At 45.8% G+C, this 12498-nt stretch overlaps 1 protein-coding gene and 1 pseudogene across 2 annotated transcripts in view; one reads left to right on the top strand and one right to left on the bottom strand.

Annotated features, from left to right (window-relative positions):
- ANKS1B (ankyrin repeat and sterile alpha motif domain containing 1B) overlaps positions 1-12498 on the top strand; it is a 353018-nt gene that overhangs the window by 210924 nt on the left and 129596 nt on the right. For both annotated transcript variants that reach the window (XM_063928420.1, XM_063928421.1), the window contains exon 3: positions 394-540. In XM_063928420.1, coding sequence (XP_063784490.1) covers positions 394-540 — 147 coding nt within the window. The remainder of the gene's footprint in view (positions 1-393; positions 541-12498) is intronic.
- LOC134936938 (5S ribosomal RNA) lies at positions 5416-5534 on the bottom strand (annotated as a pseudogene).

The raw sequence follows: 12498 nt of genomic DNA, 5'->3' as shown, positions 1-12498 counted from the left end.
CTATGGGTTCATTAGACATGTTCTGGATATGTGTTAAATATCTCTCAGATATTTGGCAGAATTCCTAGAAAAAGTGTTGTTAGTTCATTTTAGTCACAAATGTATAACATTTTAATCAATGCAAGAAGGGCCGAAGTGTACGGGGGTCTGGGGTGAAGTCTACGGGGGTCTATATAATCGCTGTGATCTGTTCTCCGATAAATTCCAGCTAAGTGCATGCGATTTCCCAAACCTGGCTACAGTGCCTGTGGAACTACAAGTCCCATTATACCATATCTGTTGGAGACTGATGGTCCCACAGTAGCTGGAGAAAAACGTTTTAGAATATTTTGTGTTCCATGTGCAATGCGTATTTGTCATACAATGTACTAACCTGATGCTTGTTACTTTTAGAGTAAATATGATTTTCAGACAGGAGATTGGGGAGAACCATCGATCAGCCTCCGAGCCCCCAATGAAACCACTGGCTCTATACCCTTCCAGTACTGGCAGCATCATCCAGAAAAGCTCATCTTTCAAGCCTGTGATTACAAAGCATATGTAAGTATTTCCACAATGTCTTCTGTTCCTTATTCATTAGCTACACCTGTGTGTGACAGTTAAATAAAGGATGCAGGTTTCTGTGGCAGGATGAGTGTTAGCAGATTTTTTCCCTTCCTAAAGGGTTCCTAGAGGTCTTTTGGTTTAGTAACGGCTAGCACTGATTAGCTTTGGAGCCCGCGGTGCATTAGGTAAGTCTGGATTTCCATAGTCTCTTTGCTTTGAATGCATTGTAACAATAACCATTATCCTTCATGCACTAGGCGTTTGGAATATAAGAAGACTTGTATCTGCCATGGTAATATGTTATTGTGACACTGACATTCTCTAAAGAGACTCCTTTATTCTGTCATCCGTTCCTGAATATCATTTCATACATTTTATGTAGCACAAGTTGCACTAGTAATATTCCACAAGAAATCGGCCCCGTACTTTACGTTGATGGGGTGAGTAATTTTTGGGCATCTATATCTATATTTAGAATGTATGCTTTCCCCTATTTTTGTAGTAGGCTTAGTTAAGACTTAAACATAAAGTATATTGATTTATAAAAAATCTGTGGTATAGATAGACAAATATTGGGAATATAGGGCCTGATTCACAACTGGACGCAGTTCAGATTTGGTCGCAAATAACGTGTTTTTGAACTGCGCATGCTTCGGAGCCTGTGTGCATGTGCCGCGATACTGTTGCGATGCCAGTCACAGTGTGTTTTTACTCACACTTTGATTGACAGACTGCAGGCGTTTGGTGGCAGTGACTGGGAATGCTGATAAAAACGGAGGTGTGTTGGCGCTGTTTTGGGGGCATGCCGAAGCACGTGACTGCGTGTTCAGACACCGTTTCATTGGCTCGGCAGCTTAGTTGAGGCAGACATTGGGGTTGCGCAGATGTCCCAAGTTACTTGCGATATTCCCGATGTCTCTCCAATGTTGTGGACGCCTCTAGTAGTAGCACAGCTTATACATAACACTCACATTAGTGCAGCTTACACATAACGCCCCAGTAGTAGCGCAGCTTACACATAACACTCCAGTACTAGCGCAGCTTGCGCATAACGCCCGAGTAGTAACGCAGCTTGCGCATAACGCCCCAGTAGTAGTGCAGCTTGTGCATAATGCCCCAGTAGTAGCGCAGCTTACACATAACACCCCAGTACTAGCGCAGCTTACGCATAACGCCCGAGTAGTAACGCAGCTTGCGCATAACGCCCCAGTAGTAGTGCAGCTTGTGCATAATGCCCCAGTAGTAGTGCAGCTTACACATAACACCCCAGTACTAGCGCAGCTTACGCATAACGCCCCAGTAGTAGCGCAGCTTGCACATAACGCCCCAGTAGTAGCGCAGCTTGTGCATAATGCCTCAGTAGTAGCGCAACTTACACATGACACCCCAGTACTAACGCAACTTGCGCATAACGCCCCAGTAGTAGCGCAGCTTGCACATAATGCCCCAGTAGTAGTGCAGCTTGTGCATAATGCCCAAGTAGTAGCACAACTTACACATAACACCCCAGTAGTAACGCAGTTGTGCATAACGCCCCAGTAATAGCGCAGCTTGTGCATAATGCCCCAGGAGTAGTGCAGCTTGTGCATAATGCCCCAGTAGCAGCACAGCTTTCGCATAACGCCCCAGTAGTAGTGCAGCTTGCGCATAACATAACTTCCTTATATTGGTATGCAGTTAGGTTGCCGGCCGTCAGGATCCGGGCGGTCGCTGACAATGCTACCAGCTGTAATCCCGGCTAACAGGAGCTATTCCCACTCGAGGGTGTCCACAACACCCATAAAGTTGGAATAGAACATGTGGCGAGCCACCGAGCCTGCAGCGTGGCAAGTGCAGCGAGCCCGCAAGGGGATTCTCTGCCGCTGCCAGCATACTGACGATTGGGATGCCATTATCGGCATACTGACGACCAGGGGTGTCAGAACATTTATAGGTTGGGGGGCAAGATAGATCCTCATTTTGGCGCCCCAAGGGGCAGAGCCACAAGGGAGGAGGCGATACTATTATGTAGTGTTAGGACTGCTGATATCGGAGAAGCCTTGGTGCGGCTCAGCAGCTAAACATGTCTTTGCAAACACCTGTGACCAATTCTCTGAAATTCTATTACCATATAGGTTCAGGTATGGTTACAGGTAATTTTTTAGTGTGCTGGGGGGATACCAGGGAGAGAAAAAGCACCCCCCCCCCTCTCTGTCTGCTGTGTGTGTATATATATATATATATATATATATATATATATATATATACATACACGCGGGTTGGTGACCAGCGCCGGCCACCATACCTCACACACACAAAATCTGAAGGGGTTCAGGGGGCTCCCATATATTTGCATTTTTAATATATATATATATATATATATATAAAATTGTATTTTATTTTATTTTTTTACATTTATGATGCACATATATGGACCCCCCCCCCCCCCCCCCCAAATATCCTGTGTTTGTACAGCCACAGGTCTGTCATGAAGGCAGGCACTTATCAGCATTAGGCCACGCCCCCCTAATCACTCTGCATTGTGGCACTTGGTAAAGGGGGGGGGGTGCAGCCTGTTGAACTGGGTCTGGGAGCGGGAGGGGCTGCACACAGCCACATCCTGCTGCTGCGCCGCTCAGCCCCTGCACAGACGTTGTGATGTGCGGTCTTTCAGCTGACCGCACATCGCTCCTCCTGTATATGAGCGACGCCTCTCATATTTGGGGGGAGGCGAGCTGCAACCTTGCCCCCCGTTCCGACGCCTCTGCTGACGACCAGCATTCCGATCGTCGGTAAATCATACTGATCCCCTTATATTTTCACTTTAAATGGCCTTTAGGATTTATTTATTTTTTGTACACAAAGCTTGCAGTAGTGACTTGTCCTTGGTGTTACTCCCTACTCCCCTTCTTCCACTTGTTTAATCTGAGGTACAATTGTAGTAGGGGAGATACAGTATGATAAGAAAAGAAAGTAATTATCCATGCAATATAGAAAAGGAGTTCCTTAAAACATAAAAGCATCAGAGTTTTTAACACCTACATGAAGAGAAATTGTCATCTATAAAAAGGAGTGTAGACATTCTGTCATTGTCGACGTTGTAAATGGTAACATTTTGGTACAGTATCGACATTCTGAATGTGAGTGTAGACCCCTAAAAAAAGATATGCAGATAGACTGTATAACGCTTGCCACTGGCACAGACTTATAGAAAAACTTTATTTGATAGTACATATGGGAACATTTTAACAATGGAGTGCATTTGAGGATTGTTGCTTATTGCTTGTTTGTCACTTTGTAGAGTTGCCTATACATTTTTACATTTCTTTAACTTTTGTTCTGAAGCTACAGTACTCTGTAATACTGTGAGCCAGCTTACGCTTTGAAGGCAATCAACCAATTCATATGGTAAACAGGAGCATTCATCTCTGTAGAAGCTTATTGGTTATATCTAGGGCACTTGCAAGAATTTTTGAGGACCTCTGACTTAGCGAAAGCTAATGCCATCTGTCTGAGGACTGTTATTTCACTGAGGCATGTTATTAGACAAGGTAACACGTACCTTATGTGGAACATAAAATAACAGTTTTCTGCTATTGGAAATGTAATCATGTTGACGTGACCAGGATCTGTAATATCCTGTTATGCATCACGCATGCTGGTTACTTTAATATCAGTAAGAACACCACACACAGATTATTATTATTTGTGTATAAAGTGCTGACATATTATGCAGTGATGTACTTTGACTAGATCAGGACACAACAAATTATCTACAGTAATGTGAGGCAGATGGTAAAGATGGCCCTGCCTATATGAGCTTACAGTTTATGTGTCATGACCCAAAGGCTGGGGTTCAGTATGAAAAACCAGCGGCTGGGATCCCGGGCGTCAGTATACCAACAGAAGGGTCCCGACCACCAGTATGCCGGCTGTGGAGAGAGTGCTAGAAAGCCACGCTGCGGGCACGGTGGCTCGATGCACATGCCACAGGTTATATTCTCCCTCTATGAGTGTTCACGACACCCATAGAGGGAGAAAAGACTGTGGCACCGTTATTCTGGCGCCGGAATTTGACCGCTAGCCGGGATTCTGGCGTTGACATTATGACCTCCGGGATCCCGATTAGCGGTATTGTTACCACTTCCCGGCTGGTGGTCTCTTATCTGGTTCACAGTTCTGCGCACTGTCTCCTTCTGTGACATTCTAGTTAGTATTTCTGCCTTACAGCGCTGAGGTCAGTATTGTGTATTGTATTTGGAGAGATACCGCACCGGTGTATAATAAATATAGAGTATCAATTTATTTAACCAAAATAAAGAATACAAAGAAAATGTGGTTTTCTAATCATAATTTGGTGGTGCACCCTGAGTCAATGGGACTGCTAACAACAACAGTATGGAGAAAAAAAGAGACTCTTTTGTGGGCGCACTCTTTACTTTTAAATAATGTATGAAATATTAGAGATAAATATAAGTATAAAATATAACTTTTATTAGTATCATGGAGTAAGAATCAGTCAGTGGTCAACAGAGTAACATTCAGATAATATAACAAAGTAGCTAGCAAATAAATGCTGATACTTGATGAGACAAAAATGAAATAAACTAAATAGTTAATTAATTAATAACAATTAAATGCTGATATTTGCATAATACATTCCGGCTGCCAAAATACAATAAGAGTGCCCTAAGAATTAGATCGTTTAGAAGACAGATAAACTGCCAATATGTGTAGGCCCCGCAATAATCCAAATTAGGACAGTTGGAACATAGAGGTGTTCTGGAGATTAAAGACTGTAGTGTTCATAGGATAAGTAACAATAAGAAATAAGATAGCAAGGTGAATCTGCTGTCAGTGTTAGACTCTGAGCAAAACGGACCAATGTAAGTTCTACTACACTGGGTCTTCCTCAATGGTCGCCTACTAGAGTACTGACCCAGCCCAACACTGATTAGCTTCCAAGATCAGATGGCTTTGGGCGTTTCCAGTGTGGTATGATAGTAGAAGGAAACGAACGATAACGGAAACTCAGGAATCACTGATGAGAGTTCACGAAATGTATAGTATGAAGAAAAAGATGGATCTGCTGCCAATGTTAGACAGGGATAAACCCTGAATCAATGGTGAGAGTCCACGAAAAGATAAATTAGAATCGAAAGAAATGGGAAGCATAAGACTTGCAAAAAAGAGGCCCTTAAGACAATCGGAAAGTTTGAAAATTAGTTTCCAATAAGCATTTCAAAGCAATGATTACTAATAGCATATAACGGAGAAACAGGCAAACACCTGTGCTGGCTATAGATAAGCTAGATAGATTGTAGTCAGATTCTTCACAGCAGTGATAAAGATAACAAAGTATCCTAGGCTAAAAAAAGTACCAGAAATGTTTCTAATACCAGATACAAGCAAGTATCAATAATTGAGCCAAAAGAGAGGATAACAATGTAATTAATACTTAGGCTCTAAACCTGTGAGTACATATAATAAATATGCAGAGATATCTTGCAAATTTAAACACAGTCAAATTAAGTTTAGCATTGTGAATGTCTGTATTGTGTATGTCTGACTGTGTTATAGGAAATATAGATTTTAAGCTCCTCTGGGGCAGGAACTGATTGACTGAAATATTTTCTGTAAAACACTACGGAGTATGTGTGCGCTGTATAATTAGCTTTTAACAATTAAATGTCTTTAATACTGCCAAGAACTTTTTTTAATCTAGTGAAACATATTTGCCCCTTTGTCGTGTTTTTAATTATTCAATTATCATCGGAAAAGTTACATTTTCCAGTGACATTAAATTTTTAAACAGTTTCCATAATTCTGGGTTAAAAAACTACTATCCATACAAAATACCTTAATATGGCAGGGCCGAAACTAGGATTTTCAGCACCCGGAGCAAGGCAGTAATTTGTCCCCCTCCCACCAAAGAAACAACAAAACAATAAAATAAAATAAATAATTCAAGTACCGTTCATTAACATTATGCTGCCCCATAGGGGAGAGAGGGTGAGAGAGAGAGAGGGGAGAGGAGAGAGAGAGAGGAGGGATGAGGGGGAAAGAGAGAGAAGAGAGATGAGAGAGATGGAGGATAGAAGAGAGAGAGAGGGTCCGGTATGAATTGTCGACCATGTTATGGTCGACAGTCATTAGGTCGACCACTATTGGTCGACATTGGCATGGTCGACATTGACAAATGGTCGACACCTGAAAATGGTCGACACCTGAAAGGTCGACATTCGTTTTTTAAACTTTTTTGGTGTCGTTTTCTGCGTAAAGGGACGGGGAACCCCATTTAGTGCACCGCGTCCCCTCGCATGGCTCACTTCGCTCGCCATTCTTCGGACAAGGTGCCTCGTTCCACTACCGCAGCGCTCGGCACAGATTACCATTCCAATTCGTAGTCCACATGGATCGTAAAGTATGTAAAAGTTCCACAAAAGAAAAAAAATGTGAAAAAATCATGTGGACCTTTTCATGTGTCCACCATTTGTCCATGTCGACAAATAGTGGTCGACCTAATGACTGTCGACCATAACATGGTCGACCATCCAAACGGATACCGAGAGAGAGGCAGGTAGTAGATGCAGTGACTCTTCTCACCAGCACTGCCTTGTCCTGCTCAGTGACACGGTGCCATCTCTTCTGGCCGACGTCATCCCCCGAAGTATGCCGGGAAATGTAGTCCGTGCTGGATGCATGTCTGACCGCCACCTCTATGGGTGTAGCACACACAGCAGACGGGTCCCACTCCCTATTCCCTGCCTGCAGATAGATATAACCAAGGTGCCCACCTCTCACATTAACTCTGCTCTTGTGCCAGTGGGCCCTAAATGCTCCAAAGCTCAGTGCAGAAAGCAGGCAGGTTCGCAGCATGCACCTGTAGGAACGGGCCCTCACGGGGCCAGATTTCGTGGGGCCCTGCTCGGAGCCCCCTCAAGACCAGCACCCGGGGCATGTGACCCCTTAGGCCCCTCCCAATTGTGACCCTGGATATGGCTATGAGTAAATTGGGGAGAGGGGGTAGTTCTAGTAGTGTCTCAGAATGACTGAAGATGATTATATTCCAAGGAGGGAGCGCGCTTGTTTGACGCTTTACATACCTCCCCTGCCTGGTATGACTTTAGGAAGTATGCCACCAATCTCTCTCTGGAATCTGGGAATCACTCTTTTTTTTTTGTCCCAGATATCTCCTGCATCATCTGGGATAGTTCTCAATTACACTGTAAACTCAAAGGCAAAAGTATACAGTCATGCAAAGTGCCATATTTAATATATTTATATCCAGTTTTATACCCTTTAATGGAGAGGTGAACAACTCGGACTCTCCGGCTGTTGCACAACAGACTACTAGCACATCCTTACTTATAGTTCCACAACAGGTGGATACAGTAGATTCAGGTTTAGGCTTTACTGAAACCTGCTTTATCTATATATATAAATGCGAAAGCACTCACTCACTCACTCACTCACTCACTCACTCACTCACTCACTCATAACCCTTTCAGACTAACACAGCCGGGTTGCACCTGGGAATTTGTACATGGGTGCTTTCCAGGTGCAGCGGCTTGAGACTCCTTTCAGAGGTGCAGATCCGACCCAGGTTAATGATGTCACCGCTGACGCTACAGGAGGCGGTGCTTGGAGATGATCATCTCCAAGCGCCGCCTCCTCCTATGCAGAGAATGGGTGCCCGGTGCCTTTACCCAGCTTACCCGTTCACACTTCACACATCTTGGGTCAATTCCGGCTTCAACCCAGGTTGGGACGCTCAACCCGGGATATTCCTTTCGGACCCTTTCAGACTAGACAAAATCCCGGGTTGATGCGCGTTCACGTGCAATTACCCTGGACGTTTTTGATAGTCTGAAAGGGCTATCACTTACTGACTGACTCACCTTGCTTCCCGATATGTTAGGAAGATGAACTGTAACATAGGTATTCTGCAGGTGGGAAATAGGAAAACTACATAATTAGAATTTAGTAAACCTCCACTAAGGGAATGAAAAGGGCGTTGACATAATAACGTCATTACCAATGCATGGCTTGCGTTGAGTGAGCGATAACGACCAAACGGACAAAAGCATCAAAATTTGGATTGCACCTCTATTGTGTACAATTTAATAAACTACAAAAATGGTCCTGTCACTTTCTGCCGTATCTGCTACGGGTGCTCCTGAGGTAACGCCAAGAACCATGGATTAATATTTACTTTTCTCTGACGTCCTAGTGGATGCTGGGAACTCCGTAAGGACCATGGGGAATAGCGGCTCCGCAGGAGACTGGGCACAACTAAAGAAAGCTTTAGGTCACCTGGTGTGCACTGGCTCCTCCCACTATGAGCCTCCTCCAAGCCTCAGTTAGATTTTGTGCCCGGCCGAGGTTGGATGCACACTAGGGGCTCTCCTGAGCTTCTAGAAAGAAAGTATAGAATTAGGTTTTTTATTTTCAGTGAGACCTGCTGGCAACAGGCTCACTGCAGCGAGGGACTAAGGGGAGAAGAAGCGAACCTGCCTGCTTGCAGCCAGCTTGGGCTTCTTAGGCTACTGGACACCATTAGCTCCAGAGGGATCGACCGCAGGCCCAGCCTTGGTGTTCGGTCCCGGAGCCGCGCCGCCGCCCCCCTTACAGAGCCAGAAGCAAGAAGAGGTCCGGAAAATCGGCGGCAGAAGACATCAGTCTTCACCAAGGTAGCGCACAGCACTGCAGCTGTGCGCCATTGCTCCTCATACACACTTCACACTCCGGTCACTGAGGGTGCAGGGCGCTTGGGGGGGGCGCCCTGAGCAGCAATAAAAACACCTTGGCTGGCAAAAATACCACAATATATAGCCCCAGAGGCTATATATGTGGTAAATACCCCTGCCAGAATCCAGAAAAAAGCGGGAGAAAAGTCTGCGAAAAAGGGGCGGAGCTATCTCCCTCAGACACACTGGCGCCATTTTCTCTTCACAGTGCAGCTGGAAGAAAGCTCCCCAGGCTCTCCCCTGTAGTTTTCAGGCTCAAAGGGTTAAAAAGAGAGGGGGGGCACTAAATTTAGGCGCAATATTATATATACAAGCAGCTATTGGGGAAATTTCACTCAGTTATAGTGTTAATCCCCACATTATATAGCGCTCTGGTGTGTGCTGGCATACTCTCTCTCTGTCTCCCCAAAGGGCTTTGTGGGGTCCTGTCCTCAGTCAGAGCATTCCCTGTGTGTGTGCGGTGTGTCGGTACGGCTGTGTCGACATGTTTAATGAGGAGGCTTATAGGGTGGCAGAGCAGATGCCGATAAATGTGATGTCGCCCCCTGTGGGGCCGACACCAGAGTGGATGGTTAGGTGAAAGGTATTAACCGACAGTGTCAACTCCTTACATAAAAGGGTGGATGACGTAACAGCTGTGGGACAGCCGGCTTCTCAGTCCGCGCCTGCCCAGGCGTCTCAAAGGCCATCAGGGGCTCAAAAACGCCCGCTCACTCAGATGGCAGACACAGATGTCGACACGGAGTCTGACTCCAGTGTCGACAAGGTTGAGACATATACACAATCCACTAGGAACATCCGTGACTTGATCCCGGCAATAAAAAAATGTGTTACACATTTCTGACATTAACCCTCTAAAAATGGGTTTTTATGCTGGGGAGAAAAAGCAGGCAGTGTTTTGTTCCCCCATCAGATGAATGAATGAAGTGTGTGAAAAGCGTGGGTTCCCCCCGATAAGAAACTGGTAATTTCTAAAAAGTTACTGATGGCGTACCATTTCCCGCCAGAGGATAAGTTACGCTGGGAGATATCCCCTAGGGTGGATAAGGCGCTCACACGGTTGTCAAAAAAGGTGGCACTGCCGTTTTAGGAACGGCCACTTTGAAGGTACCTGTTGATAAAAAGCAGGAGGCTATCCTGAAGTCTGTATTTACACACTGAGACCTGCAGATCGTGCTGCTGCAGCGTGGTCGGTGACCCTGTCAAACATGAGAACATATTAAAGACGTCGTCTTATATATGAGGGATGCACAGAGGGATATTTTGCCGGCTGGCATCCAAAATGAATGTAATGTCCATTCTGTCAGGAGGGTATTAGAGACCTGTCACTGGACAGGTGATGCTGACTTTAAAAGGCGCATAGAGATTCTGCCTTATAAGGGTGAGGAATTATTTGGGGATGGTCTCTGGGACCTCGTATCCACAGCAACAGCTGGGAAGAAATATTTTTACCTCAGGTTTCCTCACAGACTAAGAAAGCACTGTATTATCAGGTACAGTCCTTTCGGCTTCAGAAAAGCAAGCGGGTCAAAGGCGCTTCCTTTCTGTACAGAGACATGGGAAGAGGGAAAAAGCTGCACCAGTCAGCCTGTTCCCAGAATCAAAATTCTTCTCTCGCTTCCTCTGAGTCCACAGCATGACGCGGGGGCTCCACAGGGGTAGCCAGGTACGGTGGGGGGCCGTCTCAAAAAATTTCAGCGATCAGTGGGCTCGCTCACAGGTGGATCCCTGTTTCATTCAAGTAGTATTTCAGGGGTACAAGCTGGAATTCGGGATGTCTCCCCCCCGCCGTTTCCTCAAATATGCCTTGCCGACAACTCCCTCAGGCAGGGAGGCTGCGCTAGAGGCAATTAATAAGCTGTATTCCCAGCAGGTAATACTCAAGGTGCCCCTACTTCAACAAGGACTGGGTTACTATTCCACACGAGTTGGGGTACCGAAACCGCATGGTTCGGTGTGACCCATTTTATATTTAAATCCTTGAACACATATATAAAAAAATTCAAGTTCAAGATGGAATCGCTCAGGGCGGTTATTGCAAGCCTGGACGAGGGGGATTACATGGGATCCCGGGACATCAAGGATGCTTACCTGCATGTCCCCATTTAGCATCCTCGCCAGGAGTACCTCAGATTTGTGGTACAGGATTACCATTACCAAGTCCAGACACTGCCGTTTGGACTGTACATGGCACCGAGGGTGTTTACCAAGGTAATGGCCGAAATGATGATACTCCTTCGAAAAAAGGGAGTTTTAATTATCCCGTACTTGGACAATCTCCTTATAAGGGCAAGGTCCAAGGAGCAGTTGCTAGTCGGGGTAGCACTATTTTGGAAAGTGCTACAACAGCACGGTTGGATTCTAAACAGTCCAAAGTCACAGCTGGTTCCTACGACACGTCTACTGTTCCTGGGGATGGTTCTGGACACAGAACAGAAATAAGTGTTTCTCCCGGAGGAGAAAGCCAAGGAGCTGTCATCTCTAGTCAGAGACCTCCTGAAGCCAAAACAGGTATCGGTGCATCATTGCACGCGAGTCCTGGGAAAAATGGTAGCTTCCTACGAAGCAATCCCATTCGGCAGGTTCCATGCAAGAACTTTTCAGTGGGACCTGTTGGACAAGTGGTCCGGATTACATCTTCAGATGCATCGGCTGATAACCCTGTCTTCAAGGACCAGGGTATCTCTACTGTGGTGGCTGCAGAGTGCCCATCTTCAAGAGGGCCGCAGGTTCGGCATACAGGACTAGGTCCTAGTGACCATGGATGCCAGCCTTTGAGGCTGGGGGGCAGTCACACAGGGAAGAAACTTCCAGGGACTTTGGTCAAGTCAGGTGACTTCCCTACACATAAATATTCTGGAACTGAGGGCCATTTACAATGCCCTGAGTCAGGCAAGGCCTCTGCTTCAAAACCAGCCGGTACTGATCCAATCAGACAACATCACGGCAGTCGCCCATGTAAACCAACGGGGCGGCACAAGAAGCAGGATGGCGATGGCAGAAGCCACAGGGATTCTCCGATGGGCGGAAAATCATGTGTTAGCACTGTCAGCAGTGTTCATTCCCGGAGTGGACGACTGGGAAGCAGATCTTCTCAGCAGACACGACCTCCACCCGGGAGAGTGGGGATTTCATCCAGAAGTCTTCCAAAGGATTGTACACCATTGGGAAAGGCCACAGGTGGACATGATGGCGTCCCGCCTCAACAAAAAGCTATAAAAGA

This window comes from Pseudophryne corroboree, chromosome 6 (assembly GCF_028390025.1).
Source record: "Pseudophryne corroboree isolate aPseCor3 chromosome 6, aPseCor3.hap2, whole genome shotgun sequence".
Lineage (NCBI taxonomy): Eukaryota > Metazoa > Chordata > Amphibia > Anura > Myobatrachidae > Pseudophryne > Pseudophryne corroboree.
Note: the sequence above shows the minus strand (reverse complement) of the source record. Positions and strands in the feature narration are given on the sequence as shown.